Below are 24,175 nucleotides of genomic sequence, written 5' to 3'. Positions count from 1 at the left end.
AGTTTATTTGTATGGTGCCAACAAAATGAATGCCAAGGCACTTCACATTGTAGGTTTAAGACCCTACAAAATATAACTGAGAAAACCCAACACTTGAGCATATGTTGTCTGCCATGATATGGATATGACATAATATCGTTATTGTTTGTACAACCATCTGAGAAAATAATGGATTACATGGTTTAGTAAAAACAAGTGCTTCCTCAGTGAAAATATGTTTTCAGTTCTTTTCAGTTTTTGATTTTGGAAATGTGTATTTCTGCAGAGGAAAATCAGAACTGAAATAAAAAGTGGTGTAAAGCACATGAATTATATTTTGTGTGTGTGTGTCTATCTATCTATCCATCCATCCATCCAGTTTTTTTGGAACCCTCCAGTCTCTTACAGTATGTTACTGTTAACTGAAATTACGGTAAATTACGACCTGTTAAACAGTAAATGACCGCCTGTTGGGACACGGTATCCTCTAGCAGAGATGAATATTTTTGGTACTGATGATGCGTGATAACGGTAAGTTACTGGTTAATATATTGCAGTTTATTACCTTGCAGCGGGCTTATAGTGACATACCGTGAATAAACGGTAGTATACCAATTTCTTAATCACAGTATGATGTTACTTTGTTGACGTAATTTACGACATAACGACATAACGGTATCTCACCGTAAAAAAAAGCTACGGTGCGTTACCATAATTTGTCCAAGAGTATTATACCACACCAGCAAAAAACGGTATCATCCTGCAGAACGGTAAGCTACCGTAACACGGCGTCACGGTATGACGCTGGCAACAGTGACGCCAGTATGTTACCGTAAAGTGGCGATGAAAAGTCTAACAGTGCATGATCGCTAGCGACACAGCTATGCTAGCGTAACATAAACACAGTGAAGCTAGAGCAGTGGTTCCCAAACTTTTCTTGCCAGGCCCCCCTTTTTTACAAGAAAAATGTTCGCGCCCCCCCACCACCTAACCCCCGCACAAACACATCCTCCAAACACACACACCCATATTTTGTTTACAAACTCCATTGCAGTATATTTCACACCTCAAACATTTAGTAAACAATTAAGCAAATAACGGCAATAAATTACAGGTAGTAATAAAATATACTACTAACTCTTTTACGCTACGTCCACACCTACACGGGTATTTTTGAAAACTCAGCTGTTTCTATGCGTTTGGGCTTTTCGTCAACACGTAAAAGGCGTTGCAATTCACCGAAAACGGAGATTATTTAAAACTCCTTTTTTGCGTTTACGTGTGGACGAGGAATACAGAGTTCGTCAGGCAACGTCAAAGGTATGTGCCTCTTTTCACGTACGCTGTGCGCCACTTTATTGTTTACATGAGATGAATTGCAGAATGGCAGATAGAGACAAAATACTGTTAATCTGACTATCTTCAGGTTTTACAAATACAAATACACACGCAGTTACTGATCCTCCATGAAAGGCAGAGGCGTCACGGTGTAATTATTTTACGTGTAGTTGTTTTTTTTCCTGTGTAATAATATTCAACATTGCTATCAATACATTTTTCAAAAAATGTCTCTCTGTGCAAAATGGGTTTAAACACATAAACAGCTGTGGGATACTGTTTGTCCCTGATTTGAACCGGGGGAACAAATTACGGCAGGATCAGCCTGATATTATTTGTATCCCACTGTAACTTTACTGCATAAAGAGCTAACATGTCCAGAATGTCAGGAGTAGTGAGTTATTACAAGAAGTGTTTGTGAACTAAAAATCAAGAATGTGGGATACTGTTTGTCCGTGATTTGGAGAGCCCAGCGCTGCTCCCGACGCAGGGAAAACTAATTTTGCAGGGGAGACCTACCTTGGCACTTGTGCAGGTGAAGCCAAAGGGAAGATATGCTTCACCATATTTTCCTGTCTTTGGCTTGGAAGGCAGTTGGTTTGGAAACATATTTGGCGATGCTTCATCTCCTGCTTTGCGTTTATGTGGGAGCCCCGTCAAAAACCTGTCCACAGTGTCCAAGCGCTCTTTTTTTTTTTCTTTTCATACCGCGCCCCCCCTGCAATGGCTCTGCGCTCTGCGGGCCCCACACTTTGGGAACCTCTGAGCTAGAGGATGAATGCTAACTTTTTTCCACTCGATTAAAGTTAACGTGAGGGTTCCCGATGGTCAGGGACAAATGCAATCGCATGGCAGGATGCTATAAACAGACCAAACTTCAGTCAGGAGAACAACTGATATAACCCATCCACAATACGAGGTTAGTCATTAATATACTGCAACAACACAGGAATAGAGCAGCTGCAAGAAGATTCAACATTCATGAATCAATGGTATGGAAGTGGAAGAAGCAAGAAGAATGAGTTTGAGTAAAATTGACTTATCTGACGCTTATCTGATGTGCCTTATGTAATGAAAACAGACCCGTTCATGGACAGTGCACCGTCAAAGTCAAAGTCAAAGTCAGTTTTATTTGTCAATTTCTTCAGATGTACTTGCCATACAAAGGAATTGAAATTACATTTCACACTGTCCCATGCGTAGACATAGACAACAATAAAGTGCAGATGCACAACATTTAGGTAACATACAGGATATAACAAGACAGGACCTACACATAACATATAATAAAGTGTTCCACAGTGCGCCCTGGAAAGTAGTGTACTAGTCTACTTGACGTAGTCCCAGGTTGTGGTTGGTAAGTGTTTTTGTTTTAATGCAGCATAAGACTGTAGCAGCAGTAATAGTAATATAAATAATATAAATAGTGCTAAAGAAAATACTAAAAATACTAAAAATACTAAAAATATATAGCAGCAGGTGTGTGCAATTGTAATGCAGAGGTAGTCGTTTCCAGTCAGGAATGTGGAGAGTGTTTCCTTGTTGTGGAGTGTGTGTGTGTGTGTGTGTGTGGGGGGGTAGGGTCCAGTCTGTCTTCCTATACTCCTGCCAGTCTGGTGGTTCTGCTGGCTGGGAGCCGGGAGGGGAGAGAGTTCAGCAGTCTCACAGCCTGGTGGATGAAGCTGTTGGTGAGCCTGGTAGTGCGGGAGCGGAGACTTCTGTATCTTTTTCCGGAGGGCAGGAGGCTGAACAGACAGTGCGCGGGGTGGGTTGCATCGTTGACAATTGTGATGGCTTTGCGGGTAAGGCGGGTGGTGTAGATGTCTTGCAGGGAGGGGAGTGGTACACCAACTATCCTCTCAGCTGTTCTCACAATGCGCTGTAGAGCTTTCCTGTTATAGTCAGTGCAGCTACCGCCCCACACAGTGATGCAGCTGGAAAGGATGCTTTCAATGGTTCCTCTGGAGAATGTGGTGAGGATGGGTGGTGGAGCACTTGCCCGCTTGAGTTTGCGCAGGAAGTAGAGGCGCTGTTGTGCTTTCTTGGCCAGTGATGCTGTGTTGGTGGTCCAGGAGGGTCTCGCTGATGTGCACCCCAGGAACTTGGTGCTGCTCACCCTCTCCACCGCAGCGCCGTCGATGGTCAATGGGGGTGACAGGTGGGGCCTCTCTGGAAGTTGACAATAACCTCCTTGGTCTTGCTAACATTTAGCAGGAGGTTGTTGTCTCTGCACCACGTGGTCAGGAGCTCAACCTCTTTCCTGTAGTGGGTCTCATCGCCCTTGGTGATGAGCCCCACCAGCGTTGTGTCGTCCGCAAACTTCACAAGGTGGTTAGAGCTGTAGGTTGTTGTGCAGTCATGTGTCAGCAGGGTGAAGAGCAGAGGACTGAGCACACAGCCTTGTGGAGCCCCCGTGCTCAGGGTGATGCTGTTTGAGACCTTGTTGCCCACATGCACCGCTTGAGGCCTCTGGCTGAGGAAATCCAGCAGCCAGTTGCAGAGGGAGGTGCTAAGGCCCAGTCTGTCCAGCTTACAGATGAGTTGTTGTGGTATTATGGTGTTGAATGCTGAGCTGAAGTCTATGAATAGCATTCTCACATATGAGTCTTTCTTGTCCAGGTGAGTTAGGGCTGGGTGGAGGGCAGAGCAGATTGCATCTTCTGTGGATCGTTTCGCTCTGTATGCGAACTGGTATGGGTCCAGGGTGGGAGGCAGGGTGGATTTGATGTGTGACATGACTAGTCGTTCAAAGCACTTCATAATAATGGGTGTCAGTGCCACGGGGCGGTAGTCGTTGAAACAGCCTGGGGATGGTTTCTTTGGCACAGGTATGATGGTGGCAGTCTTGAAGCATGATGGGACAGTGGCTTGCCTCAGGGAGATGTTAAAGATGTCTGTGAAGACATCCTTCAGGTCCTCTGCGCAGTCTTTCAGCACACTACCAGGGATGTTATCTGGACCCGCTGCTTTCCGGGCGTTGATGGTGATGAGTGTCCTCTTCACGCTGGCAGCAGACAGGCACAGAGGCTGGTCGTGTGGAGGTGGTGGTGTTTTCTGTGGGCGTGTGTTGTTCTGTGCTTCAAATCGTGCAAAGAAGCTGTTCAGGTTGTTGAGCAGAGTGGTGTCGCTCTCACAGCTACGCGCTGCAGGCTTGTAGTCTGTAATAGCCTGGATGCCTTGCCATAGGCTTCGTGCGTCCCTTGCTATCATTGAAGTGGGAGGTTATCTTGTGTGTGTAGTCCTGTTTCGCTTTCCTGATGCCACGGGACAGGTTGGCTCTCGCTGTTCTCAGGCCTATTTCATCCCCAGCTCTGAAGGCCTTGTCTCTGGCCTTCAGCAGCCTGTGGACATCTCCTGTTAGCCATGGCTTCCGGTTGGCTCGGGTTGTGATACTTTTCATTTGTGTAACATCATCAATGCATTTGGTGATGTATGAGCTCACCGTGTCTGTGTACTCCTCAATGTCTATGATGTTATTGTAGGTGGCTGCTTCCTTGAATATGTTCCAATCAGTTGACCCAAAGCAGTCTTGAAGAGCAGAGGTGGCCTCCTGTGGCCACACTCTTACCTCTTTCGTAACAGGTTTGATGACCTTCACTCTCTGTCTGTATGCTGGCATTAGCATAACAGTGAGGTGATCAGAGGTGCCGATGTGGGGGAGGGGGATGGCTTTGTATGCTCCTTTTTCCTGTGTGTAGACCAGGTCCAATGTGTTGTCTCCCCTTGTTGGAAAATGTACATGCTGATGAAACTTTGGAAGAACAGTTTTAAGATCAGCATGATTAAAGTCTCCTGCGAGGATGATGAAACCGTCTGGGTGTGTTGTTTGTTGCTCACTGATGGCCTGATACAGTTCGTTCAGCGCCGCATTTCTATCGCTGTTGTTGCTAGATGGAGGTATATAAGTAGCGACCAACAGGATCGAACTTATCTCCCTGGGCAAGTAGAAAGGGCGACACTTCACGATCATGAACTCCGCCAATGATGAGCAGTGTTTGTGTACTACAGTGGCATCACGACACCATTCATCACGGATGTAAACACAGACCCCGCCACCTCGGGTCTTGCCTCCGTCTACGAGAGCCCTGTCGGCTCTGTAGCATGCTAGCTGCTCCAGTTGTATGGCCGAGTCCGGAATGTTGTCCGGAATGTTGTCATTAAGCCATGTCTCAGTCTCAAGATGGCGGCGCGTGTAGACGCAGCGACCTCACGCTCTCCTGAAAATGCGGTGTTTTGTTTGTCAAGTAAGTGTCTTTCTGCAAGTGTTTTTCGGATTACACTTAAAATCCAATGTGCCTTATGGTCTGAAAAATACGGTATATTTAGTTGTTAAGATATCTCTAAATTTTGGACTTTACTACTGTAACTTTGCAAGTTTGTTGCAAAGTTTGTAGTGACCGTATCCTGGAGCCTCTATTACCTGTGACCAGAGATGGGCAGTAACGCGTTACTTGTAACGCGTTACTGTAATCTGATTACTTTTTGCAAGTAACGAGTAATGTAAGGGATTACTATTGCAAAAACGGTAATTAGATTACCGTTACTTTCCCGTAGGAACGCTGCGTTACTGCGTTACTAAAACCGTGATTTTTTTCGAGAATGTCTCATGACAGTGACGTAGGCGAGTGCGACGTTCGTGACAACAGCTGTCTGCAGATCAACAATGGATAATATATCGAGTGCGGGACAGAGTGTAGCATGCAGCGTTTAAAGCGTGGAAGTACTGACCTTATTTTGAGTTTGATTCCATAAAAAGTGACAAAAACATTAGTGTCTATTGTGTGTGGGAAGAAACCTAAACTTCCAAGCAAGCAGCGAGTACGCTACGACATATGTGAAACTCACAGAGAAACTCGCGGATTCTTCCACTGACCGCTGCGGCACACCAGCACCAGTGTAAACCTCCGCCTACCCCAGTCCTGCTTTACAGGTGAAAATAGAGCAACAGGACCGCTAGTCTTTGATTTTATTTATTTTCTGCTGTGTTTTACTTTCATCTATTTGAAAGAGTGAGTGTAAACACAAAAAAATATTTTATTTTATGTGCTGGAATGTGCAGAAAATAGGTTTAAATGTTAAACAAATTTCTTCCAGTCAGAGAATGTTCCATATAATTAAGTTTTTGCTTGATGCATAAAGTTAAAAGATTTAAAGTTTTAAAAAGAGACGTTTCCATTTGATTGCATTTTGTATGATGGATTATGCAGAAAAAGTAGAATTGGGCTGAAAGATCTATCGCTTTATTACCTATTCAGGTTGTAAATTGTGTTTTTAAAAAGTAACTAAGTGACTAAGTAATTAATTACTTTTGAAAATAAGTAATCAGTAAAGTAACGGGATTACTTTTTGGGGGGAGTAATCAGTAATTAGTAACTGATTACTTTTTTCAAGTAACTTGACCAACACTGCCTGTGACATATAAGACACAATGCCAGGTATAATACCTTGTTTTTATACGTTATTACCAATTAACCCACCGTGAGTGAAATATTCAAAAATATTTTTTTCATTGCTTCAGTGATGCTTAATATTCTTTTTTGTTGGGTTTTTTTCACAAAAATATTTTTGAATTTGCAGGTGTGGAAACTTACTGTGATGGCAGACAGGATGGAGCTCAGTGTTATGGAGCTTTGGGAGGAACTGTGGACATCCAGCTGATGGACAGCACCTCAGAAATACCTAGATACCACTTGTTAAAGGATTCATCAAAAATATTGGATGTGAAACACAAAAGAGTCTTCATGATACCACAGAGAACAAATTTTTATTTTTCCTAGTAATGGAACATTTAGGATCAGTAGCCTAAACAGGAATGACAGTGGTAAATATACCCTGCAAACCTTTGATTCAGATGGAAGAACATCAGATGAGTGGACTTTCAAGTTGATCTTTCAAGGTAATTTTGTCCATTTCAAGAAATGACTACAATGATTATATATATTGCTTAACAAATGTAAAAACACCAAACATTTTACACTTTATAGATAAATACTTTATAGTATTTAAAATATAATTTGGATTAAAGGGCTAATAAATATTGGTGCATGAAAAATTATAGAAACATAAAAATTGCTTTGCTAATCATCAATAATGTTTATTTAAGGCAGGTGTGGTATAAACTTTGCATTAGATGGTAGCTTAATAAATGTGTTAAGCCCTGTAAATTTAACATTATTTTTGGTAATCTACATAACATATCATCTTATTTAATATATCTCATATTCTGTGTGGTATAGATGGTCCTTTACTTTACAACATAAACAGCTTGAGACAACTGTTGTTGTGATTTGTTGCTATTAATAAAATTAGATTAAATTAGATTGAATTTGTAAATTAAATGTAACTGTATTTTGTGGCTATAATTCTCTTCCTTATATACTATTTAGAATGAACAGTTCTGACATATAATATCAAAACTCATCTGTGTGTGTTTCTCTCAGCTCCTGTGTCCTCTGTCCTGCTGGTCTCTGAGTGTCTGTCCCAGGGAGAGATGAGGGTGTCCTGCTCCTCTGAGGGAGGGGACAGTCCTCAGTACAGCTGGACTCTGGATGGACGCACACTGACAGATGCTGAGCTTCTTTCTGTAAATAATAAGAGTAACAACATTATTCTGAAACAGCATGTCTCAGGACATCTGGTCTGCTCAGTGAGAAATCATGTCAATAGTGTCTCCAAAGAACAAAGGATATGTACTTGTGGTGAGTAAGAACATGATGCAAAGATATTTTTAGAGCTATGAGCTTTACATTTGTCATAAATTATTGAAACAGCAAATGAATTCCTCAGGATTCATTTTCATTAACTGCACTTTATCTGATGGGACACACATAACAAAGTGGGTGCTTGCAACCAAAAATACCCTGTGTATTAAACCAACAATGGGCCCTATAACAGTCTCTGACACTGCTCTAGGTAAGAAATCAATCCTCTAGTAGTATCACTTACTCCAATGGTAACTCAGTTATACATAAGTGAACCCAGTCAAAGCTCTAATTTAATGTGATATTTGTGTCTCTGAACAGATAACTCCTTACTTTTATGTGGTTTGAGAGCAATCTTGGGAATTCTCTTATTAATTGGGATTTTCATCTACTTTGCTTGGAAGAAAAAGAAAACTGAAAAAGCTGCTGTCCCACAAACAATGGACTATCCAGACAACTCTGTTCTGATGGTTGAAATGACAACTTCTACTTCTTGCAACGCGTAGTGTCAACTTTCATCTGCTGACATTTCACATCTCTGTGAGTGTGAAAATAGCACTTAGATGACACGTATCTCTTGTTTTTATTCACTAATCATGTTTTACATTTACACATCTTACACTGAATGACCATGAGAATGTCTGAGTATCTTCTGTATTTGTATTCTGTGGAAACTAATATAACAAATGTTGTAATTGTAAGTAGTGTAGTCTTTTAATTTGACACATTTTTTGTCAAGCTTATGGTGGCCTAAAATCAAATTTTTACATAATTGCAAATAGAAATAATCAACCCACCAGAAACTACTGTTTGTACTAATCTGAATTTGAGCACTCTCAAACTATTTGCAAGTGGTTGAAATTAACAGCCCTTACAGTGTACTTTTCTTTTGTTATTGCTACACTGTAACAATATATTTGTAGGACATGGTAATATTTATAGTGTGTATTAGATGATTTACAGACATAGTCACACAACTCAATAACAGTTGTGACTAAAAGACGATTTAATAATGTAGTCAATCATAACTGAATAATGTAAAAGGTACCATGGTCACCAGGGTTTTTAAGTTCTCTTTAGCTTTGCATTTTGAAAATCTTTGTTACATTATTCTGCATTGGTTTCATTTCTATGTTGTGAGGGGTTTACCTAAGGTTTTTCTTAGTGTTTTGTGATCTTGTTTCATCAGTTCTTTTGGTAGCATTTCAGTCTGGTTTATGTATTGCTGTGTTTTCCTGCTTCCCTTGTGTATCTGCTGGTTCTGCCTTTTCTGTATTTGTTTACCTTTCTGTCTTTGTGTCAAGCTCATATGTCGTAGTCTAGGTATCAGTGTTAGTCATTTCCTGTTTTACTTTGATAGTCTGCCGTCCCTTGTGCTTTGTGTTCTGTTTTGTTTCTCTTATTTCATTAGCCTGGGATAAGTGTCAGCTGTACTCCCACCTCTTGCCTGTTCCCTCATCGTCCTGTATGTTCATATATGGCCTGAGTCTCATTTTGTTTTTTGTTCTGTTCTTCCTCTAGACAGTGTGCCTCTTGCTGTGTGTTCTGCGGTCCATGTGTCCTACCATGTGAACCTAGTTCATTAGTTCCTGTTTCCACCTTGATTGAATTATTTTGTATTCTGTATTTTAGTTTTTGTTCGTTTAGCAATAAAGCTGTTTTGAGTTTAACTTCTGTCTTTGGGTCCTAACCTTCCTGCTACACAGCCAATGACATGTGACACAGGAAGCATGATGTTTAGAGTGTGAAACAATAGCACAGTGTGACTGTCCATATCTTATCAAGTTGTACAGTTTGAGAGCTTCTGCTTATAAGAAGATCTGTCGACTTGCTTTGCCATGTTTTCTAAAATTCAACCAGCAATATTGTAAACAAAACATTTCAAAACCTTTGTTTTTAAATGGATACATGGACTGATACTGTGATGAGGTCAGAAACTGCAATGGATTTCAAACTTATATGACCACTGTAAAACTGTTACCTATTAAATAGGTCAGTACAAGAAAGCATCGATGATAAAGAGTATTTTTATTATTACAGCAAGTATGAAATACCCTAAAACACCTTTTAGTATCAAGAGCTGTTTATTTTGGGTTCCTCTAATACCTTTAGGGCCTTTGAGGTAGTGCAATAAAAACTGCATTCATTTAAATCACTTTAAACTGAATATGGTCAGGCAAAGCTTTAACTGGCCAAGAACACAGTGTGCAATCTTCTACTAAGACATTTACTTTGAAAGGAATAGTATTGTACTCATGTGTTTTCTTTGTTTCCTTTAAATGTTTTTTGAAAAGTTTGCAGTACAATAAAATGGAATAGAATAGAACTTTATTGTCATCGTACATGTACAACGAAATTGTGGGTGCTCCACACCACCTGTACAGGAATAAAATGGAGATAAGATGGAGAGAACGTGGTAATGAAAGATATTTAGTGACTTATCAACCACAGCACATTGACCATTGGAGGTTTCACAAGCAACAAGCTGAGTAATGAGAAACCTAAGTGACCTCCACCCTTTCTTGCATAGCCTAGCACACCTGACAACAATGCTGTGGGTGGTCTGGGTGGAGGCACAGGAGAGACACATAGCTACTCTCAGCTCATGCTTGAAGGTGACAGTTTGTGGCAATAATGTTCACATGCAGTGGTTGTTCAGCAGAGCATGAAGAAACTTTCGATATTTGCATATACTATATACTACCATGGAAGCCACATCTTGTGACATGAGCATGATGTTTTATTTAGTTTTATCTGGGCATTTGCTTATACTGAACCTGCATGACTTTCTCATGTTTGTTTTCACCGGTTTTAACAGTGTAAAAGGTCAGTTGTTGTAAGAATTTATTTTTTTATTTTTACAATAGGAAACTCCTTCAGTTTCTTGTGGTACAGTGCGGAAAGTCACTCGATGCAGCAAAATACATCTATTGAAAGTAGAAAAATGTAGAGAATATGAAAATTTCTTTCTGTTTTATTTTTTGCTTGAAAGTACAGATGGTTTCTATTGAGGTAATTCAGTGAATTTAGGGCACAGTGCACCACTCTCACTGACATGATGGTTTTTACCAAACAGTTTCTCTCTTGTCTTCCCTGTGGGGACATGGTCAGGGAGGGCACTCCCTACTGCTCCCCAGGATGTGGGAACTTGATTCTAGGGTGTGACTGGCTGTTCTGGTGTGGTTGTTGACCTTCTCCTTTGGGGTTTGTGGTCTGGGGTAGCTCAGGCCTCTTCAGTATGGGGGAAGGACTGCCAGGTGTTGGGCAGTTCTCGTATGGTTGCGACCCTTTTCTTGGCTCATGGCAGGAGGGCCAACTTATGGTGGGGTAGGCTGCCCATTGCCTCCAGTTATCTGGTGTTCTCACCCTTTAGCCATGAGTTCTTCATCTGGGCATCCCTCTTCCCTCTGCTGACCCTGGTCTTCTGGTCTTTCTCTGTCAGCCTCTGGCTCCTGGGGCGGGTGGTGTTATTGTGCCTTCTCACCCTCATTATCAAGTAAAATGCATGAGAAAGTCCAAAGTGGCAGAGAAGTATGTGAGGGTGATGCAGGACATTTATGAGGACAGCAAGACAGTTGTGAGGTGTGCAGTAGGACTGAAAGATGGGTTTGAGGTGAGGATGGGATTACATGGGGGATTGAACCTCTTCATGCTTGTAGTGGTGATAGATAGGTTGATAGATGAGGTCAGGCGAGAATGTCTATGGACTATGATGGTTGCAGATGACATTGGGATCTATGGTGAGAGTATTAAGCAGGTGGAATTCAATTCAGCACAATTTTATTTATATAGCACCAAATCACAACAAAAGATGCCTCATTCCACTTTATATTGTACGGTAAAGACCCTACAGTAATACAAAAAAATGATATGACCTCCTATGAGCAAGCGTTTTGACGACAGTGGGAAGGAAAAACTCACTTTTATCTGGAAGAAACCAGCAGAATAACGCTTAGAGAGGGACGGCCATCTGCCGCAACCAGTTGAGGGTGAGCAGATGAAGACAGAACAAAAACACACTGTAGAAGAGAGCCAGAGATTAACAATGACTAATAATTAAATGCAGATTGGTGTATAAACACATTGTGGAATAATGTCTGGAGTGGTGGAGATATGCTCTGGAGAGAATAAGAGTGAAATTCATTAGAAACAAGACATAATACATGTGTGTGGATGTCAGGGAGATGGGTGAAAAGGTAAAAATGCAACAAGAAGAAGTAGTGAGAGTGGATTAATTTAAATAACAAAAATTCAAAGCAACAGACAATGCATTAGAGAGGTAAGGAAGAGAGTGGTGGCAGGTTAAACTGGGTGGAGATGAGTGTCTGATATGTTACAGAAGGATAGCAGCATAAGTGAAAGGGAAGCTTTATGAGATTATAGTGAGACCTGCTACACTGAAAAAAAGGGATTGGCCAGCTCTTGGATTTATGTAAGCATCTTGCGTATATTTAACACAATTGCCTCATGCTTTAAAGTTAAGTGTAACTATATAGTGTAGAAACTACGTCATATGCAGAGAGGGTAGATTAAATTGTTCATATCATGTTGGAGTGAAGTAAGACAATAATATAGCAATGTTAAATCTCGCGACACTGCACGGGTTTCAGTCTCGCGCGCTTTGGATCGTGGTTTCAGGAAGGCATCCATCTCAGTCAAGTCGAGCAGCCATCTTTACTTTTCTTGGTGTACCGAAAAGAAGTAAATTGGGTGGTTGTTACATTAAAAAAGTCTACCTTTTAATTTGAACACAAAAGTTTCATGTTTCTATCTTGAACGTAATTAAATCATGTAGGATCTGAAATTCAACTTAATTTGTTCTTGTTGAGATGACATGATACAATCTAGTAAGAGTGGTTAGTTGATGGACTCATGAAATTAACAAGATCACATGAGATTTCAAAATCACTGAAGTTATAAGAGGCACACAACACACATGTATGCTATTGCTTTTTATTGTGGTGTAACCTATGAAAGACAAAAACGTAAAGAAAATTCTGCATCAAGCCTCTTTGATAAACCTGGGTTGGTGGCATGGTGGTTAGTGTTGTTGCCTCACAGTAAGAAGGTCCTGGGTTCAAATCCACAATCTGGTGCAAGTGGTTGTTTGTTTCTTTGTTATAGACTTGTGAGCTCTCCATGGTGTACCCTGCCTTGTAACCTATCACTTCAGGGTTATGCCCCAGCCCCCCTGCAACCAGGATAAAGATAGGAGGATGGTAGTTGTTGTAGATCCATTAAAATTTTATGGTAACTTTGTTGGACATTATATAATATGAAGATAACATGTAGTATTTAAGTGACAAAGTAGTATTGGGGTAAAAGTTATTGAATACTGTTGAAACAAAATGACAAAATTGTGTAGGATTAAATATTCCAAGAGCTCAACTTACTTCATCTAAACATGTTCCAATTGCGTTTTCTGAACACAAAATGCACATGTTTATTGAATATGAATAAGTTGTGTTGATTTAACTCATTTGTTTAAGTTTCTGCCAAAGCAAAACATTTGTGTGCAACCAATGTCCACTATTGAATCAAGTATATCCAACATGGCCTTTTTTTCAGTGTATGATGTATGGTTTGGAGAGTCTGCTGTTGTCAAAAAAACAAGAGACAGAGCAAATTTAATGTTTCATTTCCTTTTTCTTACTTTAGTCTGGCATCCTTCATATATATATATTATATATTGTATACAAATGTAAGATGTTGAATACATGCACAGTGAACATTGAAACTGTTCTATATAAAAAACCCCAATAAACAATTAAAAAAGATATTGTGCTGCATCCTATCTTCATCAGTACAGACTTATATTATATGGGAAGAGCACAATATTCATTATTAGAACCTCTACTGGCATGCACATAACCTTAACACACAAAACTTCAGCAACACAACAGTCGTGAATGTCTGTGAATGTGTTCTGAGGTTTGAAGTAATCTATTTTTTAAATGTATTAAACAATATATATATGGCTTTATTATACAGTGTATTTTTGTCATTTCTGTGTTCAATTAGCTTCAAACTGGATATAAATCAATTGTCCTTGATCATTTTATTTAGTTGTAAATATTAAAAGTACTTTTGAGAATTGGGTTTCTCTGACATACATCCTGCCTGGTCTGAGTTCACACATTTTTATTTGAAGCTGGTCACCAACAGGAAACCAGTTGTGCCTGTATGCACAGAGTGTGCAAAGAGGCCTGTTTGCATTTAGCCTCTCCCCGTTTGCATCTTGGTAAAGCAGAGGAGTTTATCTGAAAGCTGCCGACCGAGTTGACAGAAAGTGAACAGAGAGGAAAGAACTTAAAGAAGTCCAGACACTTTTCTTTCCAAGCTCCTTAGACTACGATGACCTGGATGTCTGAGAACCTTAACAGACAAACAGAGAGGAAACACGAAGCTACATTTGGACTGTGGGTGGTGCTATTAGGAGTTTCTTATGTTTAGCTCTGTTTAATTATTTAAAATATGCAACAGCTCTGTTATCAAGTACAGTCACTGAGTAGCTTTTAATAACATCCTTTGTGTTAAGTTCTGCAGCTTAAAGCTTCACCTATGCTTGTAAAACTTTACACAAAAAATACTTCATTGTAAATCTTGGTACATTTTGATGTACCACTGACTGTAACTATAATTGTGGCTGATGTAGCTGCTGTATGATGACGCTAATTAATATTTATAGTTTGACAGCTACTGAATGTGTCAATAGACTCTGTGAGAAGCAAAGTTGGGTGATTTTGACACCATCTATTAATATCACATTGCAATTTTCATTACACTGTTATGACCCCTCGCTTGTCTGTGAAGTCTAGGGGGCACGAGGGTGTAACACACGAGGGCAACAGCACAAGCCATACATAAGCTCATAAACCATCAGTCAAAGATTTATTTTACAATTTTACAAACAACTATTTACAATTAACTTAAGTAGGAGGAGAAAAGGAAGCAAATTCCTCTTCAGGGTCTCCAAGGACAAAACAACAAACAAAAAATCCTCCTGGAAAGAAACGAACACATTAAACTCTAAAGTGAAACAAAAAAACACAAACAAAGAAAAACAAAACAGAAGAAAAGGTTTGCATTAATAAAAATAGTGAAGGAACCATCATTATCTCCTGGCACAGATATCAGTGAAACTGAGACAGGAAAAGTGGATTCAGAAGGTTTCTCTTTTAGATGGGAATTTTGGGGGATTTCTTCCCCAAAGTCAGTGGAACAGTTTCAGCATGTTAATATAACACAGGTGTGTCTGCTTCCACCGTGCAGGTGTGTGGAGAGGCTGGTGTAATTTATGCTGCTTTTAACTTAACTCTGACCTGCAAATTTTGCTGAAAGGGAACAACTGTGTGTGGGTACCAATACTAGCACTTGTCACCAGGTTGAAAAAAAACAAAACACTGAGCAGTTTTCCTATCATATAGCGTTTTCATGTTACTTTGAGAAAAGGAGAGGCTCAGAACTGTGTGACAAAATCAAGGACAAACACTTTTAGCATCCCTCATACATTATGTCCAAACAGCAGCTCAGCAGGGCTAAAACTGAGAGATATCTGCTTTGCCTTGTGAGCAGCAAACAGCAGGAAAGCGAGACCTTTATCCCAGTGTCTCTCACTGAGACTGTCTCTCAGTCTCAAGGCAGTATTTGTGCATCATGGCCTTTAAAGTTTGATGCTACATGTTTGTTTGAGGCGAGAGATTTTATATTCGAAATACCTAAAGATTGCAGAACCACACAATCAACAATTACACACTCTAAAGACTCACCAACTGCAGAATGATAGGAACAGGTTGCACAAAGTGGTTACACTTAACAGCAATTTGACAAGTGCTACAGGTTTAGTTACATCAGTTTTAAGACCCAGTCAGAAAAAATGTTCCCAGCACTCAGTAGCCAATGATGGAGGATGCGGTCATGTATTTGTAACTTCTAAATGACCAGACTGTGAATGTTCGTGGGCTAGCTGCAACACACCTTGGCTGCACCCCTTGGGAACTACCATCTGCCATACCACACCCTAGTCCTCATCTTGATTTTCCTGCTTTAACTTAGGCCCATTTGTGCATAAACAGGTCATCTTTCAAGAAGATGCCTTTTTTCTCACTTGTTGTTTCTGTTACTTCTATAAAACATTTAGCAAGTGTAGCATCAGCTTTCTTGGCTTTCCTCTGGGATCCATGTGACATAAGTAGCAGAAGACTTACAGATGTAGCATTAAGTGTGTTCTGATCACAGGCTGTGGACTCTGAAGGGCTGACTCGGGTTTACTTATCCTCTGGTAAAGAGAGAAGCCCCTAACTTTTCTCTCACAGTGTTAGTGAGCTCACTGTGTGTTTATAATTTTAGATTTGGCACTAATTGTTGTTTTATAATCTTATATTATAACTGCTTGAAGAAAGGTTGAATAAATTAGTGCATTATTACTAACTGTGGTCTACCAAGTGATGCACAGCACTTCAGAAATATCTAGACACCAATTAAATACATTTGCTCTAAGTTTTTTTCACTTTTTTTTCCAAGTGACCATTATAACATGAGAAACTTAAGTTAGCTTGAGAACAGGAACATTACAGTGAAAAGGCATGCTTCGAAAAGTGTGAATAGCACAGTGTGGCTGCACATATTTTATCAGCTTGTACAGTATGTGTACTTCCTTTGCATTGCTGTGAACATCATAACAAGCGTCTTCAGTAACAAAACATTGTGAAACTCGAGTCTTAAACAGAATGACATTGTGATGAGATCTGACACTGATTGTAATACATCTCAGTGCATCTGACCACTGTGAAGCCATCATATACAAACAGGTCAGTACAAGAAGTCAATACAAGAGAGCTGACAAAATGTTAATCTTTTAAAAACTGAACCATGAGATAACTGCCAAAAAAATTCTAATTGTTTGAAAGTTGAGAGTTTCAATTGCTTAAAAGTGTATTGTGCAATTTATTTAGGGTTTACACAGGAAAAAAATCACACAGATGATGTAGAATTTTAGAAAAAACTAAAAAAAACCCTGTATGTATCAAATATGATATACTAGGCAATAAGGGGTTCTCAGATTGATGACAGAATAATATCAATATTATTATTATAACTATGCTAACCAGTGTAAAAATGCCCAAATATAATTTATCATGGACAGAGGGCATGGACAAACGAAAGAAAAAAGAATCACGGGTTAGACATATATTTTTTAATTTTTTTAATTTATTACAGTGTTTATAGATGAATAGATTATTTTTTATGGGCTGATTTATATTTTAGGCATGCTCAAAACATCACTTAGTAATAAATAATAAATGCTTCTCCTCCCTTCCTCGCAATCCATCACACATGAATCTTTTTTCTTGAAAGCTAAAAGAGGAAGGAAAACCGACACCACTTCCGTTTATCCCCTCAGTGCATGAATATACAAGTACAACTTCAAAACCGGACGCCAACGTTTTCACTCGCCTCTGAGGCTGATTACTAACACATTGGAGTCCATTCAGAGCACCACACCCACCTTTGTTTTTGAGGGAAAAGCTGCTAACTTGATCAACACAGGCTGAACAGACATGGAAGCTGCAGTTGGACTGTTGCTGGTGTTGCTTAGAGTCTCTCATGGTGAGTAACTTATTTTTGTCATGTCGTCTCTACTTATTAATTTCATAATCAATAATATGTTTCCAGCCATGATTAAAAAGGAGAGAGAGAAGAAAAAGCTTTATTTAGCTAAAGATATTTTGTTCAACATATGTTGAACAAAATATAGACATGGTGCTGCGGCTTTGTCACCTCTAAACGGTGCTGCTTGTTTCTGTTTGGTGTAAGCCCGTTATATAACTGAGAGTGGACTTCCAAAGTTTTTGAAAATGAAAAGATTTTGGTTCCTTGATAATCCTTTGACGTTTTTCCAGTTTCAGACTGATAAGCTGCTGACCACGTCATTATCCACCACTTCTTCATTGCATCTGACAATTGTAAATCAGATAAGTTGCTCTTGGGATACAGAGCTGAGCTGAACTGATGATAAATGAAGCACATTTGCAAATGTTATACAAATTATGCTGCTACACATTTGTACACTTCACCGCTTAACACAGGCCTGTTTTCTAAATCATCAAGTCTTAAGCAGTGCTGTGCAATACTGCAAATGTTGCATGATCCCATATCAAGTAAACACAGGTCCAGTATTGCTGATACCAATACCGATACTGATACCATTAACTTGTAAACGACATAACTTATCGTATGTAGTTGAGAGCATTGTGTCATGACTGGTGAAATGAATCAATATTTTTATTGACCATTGTGATTTTTATTTTCCACAATAATTATTTGACACAACAAAACACGCTTGTACTTTGAAACTCTGTTTTGGGGCACCTGCAATGTAAATGTATGTTTCTCTAAAGCACTCTAAACCCAAATTAATACAATTCAGTAAACTACATACTGAACTTAGAGGCCAGAAACACACTATAGATCCTGTCGTACTAGTATCGATCCAATACCAATAACAGTGCTGGTATCAATACTATTGATATTTGTGACAAAACATACTCATTTGAGTGGCCTGTTAATGAAGGCTATACCTTCATTAACAGGCCATATAGGCTATACCTATAAGGAAACTATATTGCTGAGGTATGAGTATGATCAACAAGCTACATTAAGCATATTTACTTTTGAAGAAATATTTGTTTTGTAATATTAGAGGTTATATTGACACGGATGTGACAGTTTTTTGGTTTATTTGGTGAAATCAGATGTAGGGAGTGAAGCTCTATTGTATGAACTTCAAGTACTCTAAACTTACTATGACACATCTGCTTCAAGATGAACTAAACTGCACTTAATTACCAGCCTTAGGGTCCTGGGCCCACCCACTTCAACGAGGGGTCTGTTCTGACTGCTCCAGAGAACTGTTTTCTTAGGTTTTATTTTCAGGTACTAAATGTGTTTTCTTTTCTCAAATGTTTTAAGTTATCATAGACGAATTCTGACCAAGCACAACTGATAGGTGCATCTACTGTATGCAAACACGTGTGTGCAGTGGTTGTTTAGCAGAGCATGAAGAAACTTTCCTTTATTTACATACTACTGTGGAAGACACATCTTGTGACATGATGAAGGTATTCTATTTAGTTTGGTCTGGAGGTTTGGTTATATTGGACCTAAATTAGTTTCTCATTTTTATTTTAATGCCATATTCAGTGGGGGGAAAGTCATTTGTCCTCCTATTACACAATTTACTTTTTTCACAGTAGTTTACAACCTGCAACAAAAAATAAAAAATGATAGAAAATGAGAAAACCTACTGCTTGCGTAAGTAGATCCAAGTGTCACGAATGCCATCCCACATTTCAAATAAGTTTGTTGGCTTTGTGGAGACTTTCGGACATCATTCCATTTGTGCTCCTAAATGAGAATGGCCTTATGATGGGCCACTTTTTCCAGATCAGCTATCAGTTTCTTGAACATCCATAAGTTTTTACCAGCTATTTGAATTTTTCGCCAAATGTGGTTTACATTATGATAATAGCGTGCTGCAAATACTCATTATTTATGTGATTATATGCTTTGAACTCTCTCAGGGAAGAGATTTGATAGAATGCAGTTCTCTGTACATCGCTGGCAAACACTGTAATTTTGCACTCAAATAGCAAAAACAGCTTCATCAATGTCATCCTTCCTTTTCACCTGGACTTTTACTCACCATGTTAAGGTGGCCTGTCATGTTAACATTATCATATTTCACGGGTTGCATTTTTCCTTTTTAGAAAAGCGCAGGCTGCTTACAGCAATAAAAAAATGAAATAAGACTATAATTGCATGAAAATTAATTAATAATTGTATAATTTGAATTTGTCATTTTCCAGTTGTAGTTTTTAAATGTTCATCAGCACAAGGAAAATAGTGCTGCTAGGTGAACCTTAACTGTGATTCACAGACCTGTACAATGTTCATCTGCAACAGACAGTGGGCCCAAAATGTATTTATCATTTGGATTTTTTATTTTCTGGCATTGTTTTTCTAACTGTTTAGCTCAACAAAGAACAGCATGAAGAAGCAGCAAATGGAAAATGGTTCTGTTAGCTAGTCTCTTAATGTGTATTAGTTACAAATTCTCCATTGCAGTGTTCACTGAGACAAACAGGGAGACCGTAGCCACATAACCACTATTTTTGTTCATGGTAAACATTTGCATATGCTACCACAATCCTTCTGGTCATAGAGGCTGAACACACTCGAAATTGTGACAATTTTTTCTTGTGTTCTTGTGTTTGCTTTTTTATTTACAGGTGTGAAAACTCACTGTGATGGCAGACAGGATGGAGCTCAGTGTTATGGAGCTTTGGGAGGAACTGTGGACATCCAGCTGATGGACAGCACCTCAGAAATACCTAGATACTACTTGTTAAAGGATTCATTAAAAATACTAAATGTCAGAAATAATAAGGTTCTTTCTAATACCACAGAACGCAGGTCTCTCTTTTTTTCCAGTAATAGAACATTTAGGATCAATAACCTGAGCAGGACAGACAGTGGTAAATATACCCTTCAAACCTTTGATTCAGATGGACATTCATCAGGCGTGCGGACTTTACAGTTGTTTTTTCAAGGTAAATGTTGAAACCATGAATGAAACCATTAATAGTAAAGTAATATTGTTTTGGTAATGACTATATATCACATCTCACACATCTCAATTTCAGATATTTTCAGATACAATTTCAGATTTTGTGCGTTCCCTGTTTTTCATTAGAGACTATAAAGAATGACCAAGATACCATTTTAAAAAACGTCATCTGTGTGTGTTTCTCTCAGCTCCTGTGTCCTCTGTCCTGCTGGTCTCTGAGTGTCTGTCCCAGGGAGAGATGAGGGTGTCCTGCTCCTCTGAGGGAGGGGACAGTCCTCAGTACAGCTGGACTCTGGATGGACACACACTGACAGATGCTGAGCTCCTTTCTGTAAATAATAAGACTAACATCATCACTCTGAAACAGCACGTCTCAGGACGTCTGGTCTGCTCAGTCAGGAACAACGTCAGTAATGTCCCCAAAGAAGAGATGATATCTACCTGTGGTGAGTGAGAACATAAATAATCTGATATATATATGATAATTACTAATTCATTAATTAATATGGTAACTTTGCACATCTTTAACAAATTATGTGTTTTTTTGCTCATAGGCTTTATTTTCATTAACTGTACTTTAGTCAATGGGACAAAGATATCAGAGTGGGTGTATGAAGCTAATAACACCCTGTGTACTCAACCAAAACAGACTTCGATGGGTAAAGACTATGGAACTACCATCAGTGATGAACCATGGTACATTAGTAAGTAAAAAGTAACTCTGTTACTGCAGATCCATTGATGTAATTTTCTCCTTTCCTCATTCTCTGTCTTGATAAAAAACAACATGTTTTTGATTCAACCTACTATGTGTTTGTGCCTTTTATTTTTGAAACAGGGAATTTGCCACTGATAGGTGGTGTTCTCTCAGCGCTGGTAATTTTCTTGGTTGTTGGTGTAGCAGTCATATGTGCTCGGAGGAAAAAGCAAAACAGCAAACCTACAAAAAAGGGTACACTTGATTTCATCACTTATTTTGCTCAGATTGCTTTTTGTTTTTAGGATATACAGAATAGTTTAGCATAGCATTTTAAATACATTTTTGATTTCTTGTCAAGAGTTTATTGATAACTCTGTCATATATCAGTTAAATATGCAGATACTGCTGTCCTGCTACATTTAACACAAAAACTGGGAAAACAGCTCTGTCTAAAGGAAACAAAATCCACAAACTATATATTCTAAAGCTCAATGAAGACCCCATTTTAAAAGTCATATTTCGTGTGAATCATTTTACATTATCTCCTGTCTTTGTATTCGTTTAATCATTCACTTATTGTAATACTATATTTAAACCATCCCTTTTTGTTACTCTGCAGAGGAAGAAGATGACCAGGAAGTCTTTCCTGATGCCAAGTTTGTCAAAAGGCCGGCAAACCAAGCTGAGAAAAAAGTGGCGGTGGAGTACGGCCAAGTCAAGTCTGCAAAGCGACCTCGGAGGCCTGAACCAACAGGAACTGATTGTGTGTATGCTAACGTCCACAAAGTCAGGTGATGAAGTGCTCAGTGCTTTTAGACAGACAGCTCCACTGAAGGTAGTTGGAGTGAGGAGCTGATGTTAAGATATTCCTAAAGGTCCTTGATTTAATGTAATTTCCCAGCATAAAAATACAAACCATAGCTTATAAATGTTAATTTACTGGCTTATTTAACTTTTAATGCACTGCTGTATTATATCAGGTTATTAACACATCTGTTGTTATATGACCTCTTGATTTAATTACAAAACACTGAGTGTTTTCTGCATCTGTACTCTGTGGAAGCCATATATAACACAGGTTATGACTGCTATTTAGGACGCTTTCTCTTTTAACTTGACTAGTTTTTCACTTGGTAAAGGTTCGACTAATGTGTAAATAGAGACATGATAAAGAGAAAGCACTTCATCCTTTATGAAAATATGACTGCATAAAGTCATAAAGCTTCTTTTGAACCATACATGTTATGTAAAAAAAAAAAACATTACTGGCTTTTAATATATTTTTGCTTTTGCAAAGATATGCTTTAACAATGTACTTGTATAATATAAATTGGATATATATACCCCTGAGAGTGAGTACATAGTAGTGATGGACAAGTAGAGGAAAAAGGCTGTAGTGACAGATGTGGCTATACCAAGTGAATGCAACATCAGGAAGAAGGAACACAAGAAGATCGAGAAATACCAAGGGCTGAAAGAGGAGCTAGAGAAGATGTGGAAGGTTAGGCCAACAGTGGTCCCAGTTGTAATTGGAGCACTTGGAGCTGTGACTCCCAAAATGGGCAAGCGGCTCAGAGATTCCAGGAACAACATCCAAGATCTGTGTCCAGAAGAGCACAGTCCTAGGAACAGCAAAGAGACTGCACAGGACCCTCAAGCTCCCACACCTCTGGCAGAAGACCCCAGCTGAAAAAATAGAGACCACCCACAGATTGAGTGTGGAATTTATATACAGGGAGTTCAGAATTATTAGGCAAATGAGTATTTTGTCCACATCATCCTCTTCATGCATGTTGTCTTACTCCAAGCTGTATAGGCTCGAAAGCCTACTACCAATTAAGCATATTAGGTGATGTGCATCTCTGTAATGAGAAGGGGTGTGGTCTAATGACATCAACACCCTATATCAGGTGTGCATAATTATTAGGCAACTTCCTTTCCTTTGGCAAAATGGGTCAAAAGAAGGACTTGACAGGCTCAGAAAAGTCAAAAATAGTGAGATATCTTGCAGAGGGATGCAGCAGTCTTAAAATTGCAAAGCTTCTGAAGCGTGATCATCGAACAATCAAGCGTTTCATTCAAAATAGTCAACAGGGTTGCAAGAAGCGTGTGGAAAAACCAAGGCGCAAAATAACTGCCCATGAACTGAGAAAAGTCAAGCGTGCAGCTGCCAAGATGCCACTTGCCACCAGTTTGGCCATATTTCAGAGCTGCAACATCACTGGAGTGCCCAAAAGCACAAGGTGTGCAATACTCAGAGACATGGCCAAGGTAAGAAAGGCTGAAAGACGACCACCACTGAACAAGACACACAAGCTGAAACGTCAAGACTGGGCCAAGAAATATCTCAAGACTGATTTTTCTAAGGTTTTATGGACTGATGAAATGAGAGTGAGTCTTGATGGGCCAGATGGATGGGCCCGTGGCTGGATTGGTAAGGGCAGAGAGCTCCAGTCCGACTCAGGCGCCAGCAAGGTGGAGGTGGAGTACTGGTTTGGGCTGGTATCATCAAAGATGAGCTTGTGGGGCCTTTTCGGGTTGAGGATAGAGTCAAGCTCAACTCCCAGTCCTACTGCCAGTTTCTGGAAGACACCTTCTTCAAGCAGTGGTACAGGAAGAAGTCTGCATCCTTCAAGAAAAACATGATTTTCATGCAGGACAATGCTCCATCACACGCGTCCAAGTACTCCACAGCGTGGCTGGCAAGAAAGGGTATAAAAGAAGAAAAACTAATGACATGGCCTCCTTGTTCACCTGATCTGAACCCCATTGAGAACCTGTGGTCCATCATCAAATGTGAGATTTACAAGGAGGGAAAACAGTACACCT

General features: G+C 39.5%; 1 protein-coding gene across 1 annotated transcript in view; it reads left to right on the top strand.

Moving 5' to 3' along the window:
* Positions 1–23,159, top strand: part of LOC116315123 — a 28,946-nt gene extending 5,787 nt beyond the window's left edge. Inside the window, exons 3-8 of the mRNA XM_039617672.1 lie at positions 17,422–17,627; positions 20,309–20,629; positions 20,835–21,092; positions 21,201–21,350; positions 21,485–21,598; positions 21,966–23,159. Of these exons, the coding sequence (XP_039473606.1) occupies positions 17,579–17,627; positions 20,309–20,629; positions 20,835–21,092; positions 21,201–21,350; positions 21,485–21,598; positions 21,966–22,141 (1,068 nt within the window). The 5' untranslated portion in view covers positions 17,422–17,578 and the 3' untranslated portion in view covers positions 22,142–23,159. The remainder of the gene's footprint in view (positions 1–17,421; positions 17,628–20,308; positions 20,630–20,834; positions 21,093–21,200; positions 21,351–21,484; positions 21,599–21,965) is intronic.
* Positions 23,160–24,175: the final 1,016 nt, after the last annotated feature.

This window comes from Oreochromis aureus, linkage group 2 (genome assembly GCF_013358895.1).
Source record: "Oreochromis aureus strain Israel breed Guangdong linkage group 2, ZZ_aureus, whole genome shotgun sequence".
Classification (NCBI taxonomy): domain Eukaryota; kingdom Metazoa; phylum Chordata; class Actinopteri; order Cichliformes; family Cichlidae; genus Oreochromis; species Oreochromis aureus.
The sequence above is the reverse complement of the archived record's forward strand: the minus strand, read 5'-3'. Positions and strand labels throughout refer to the sequence as shown.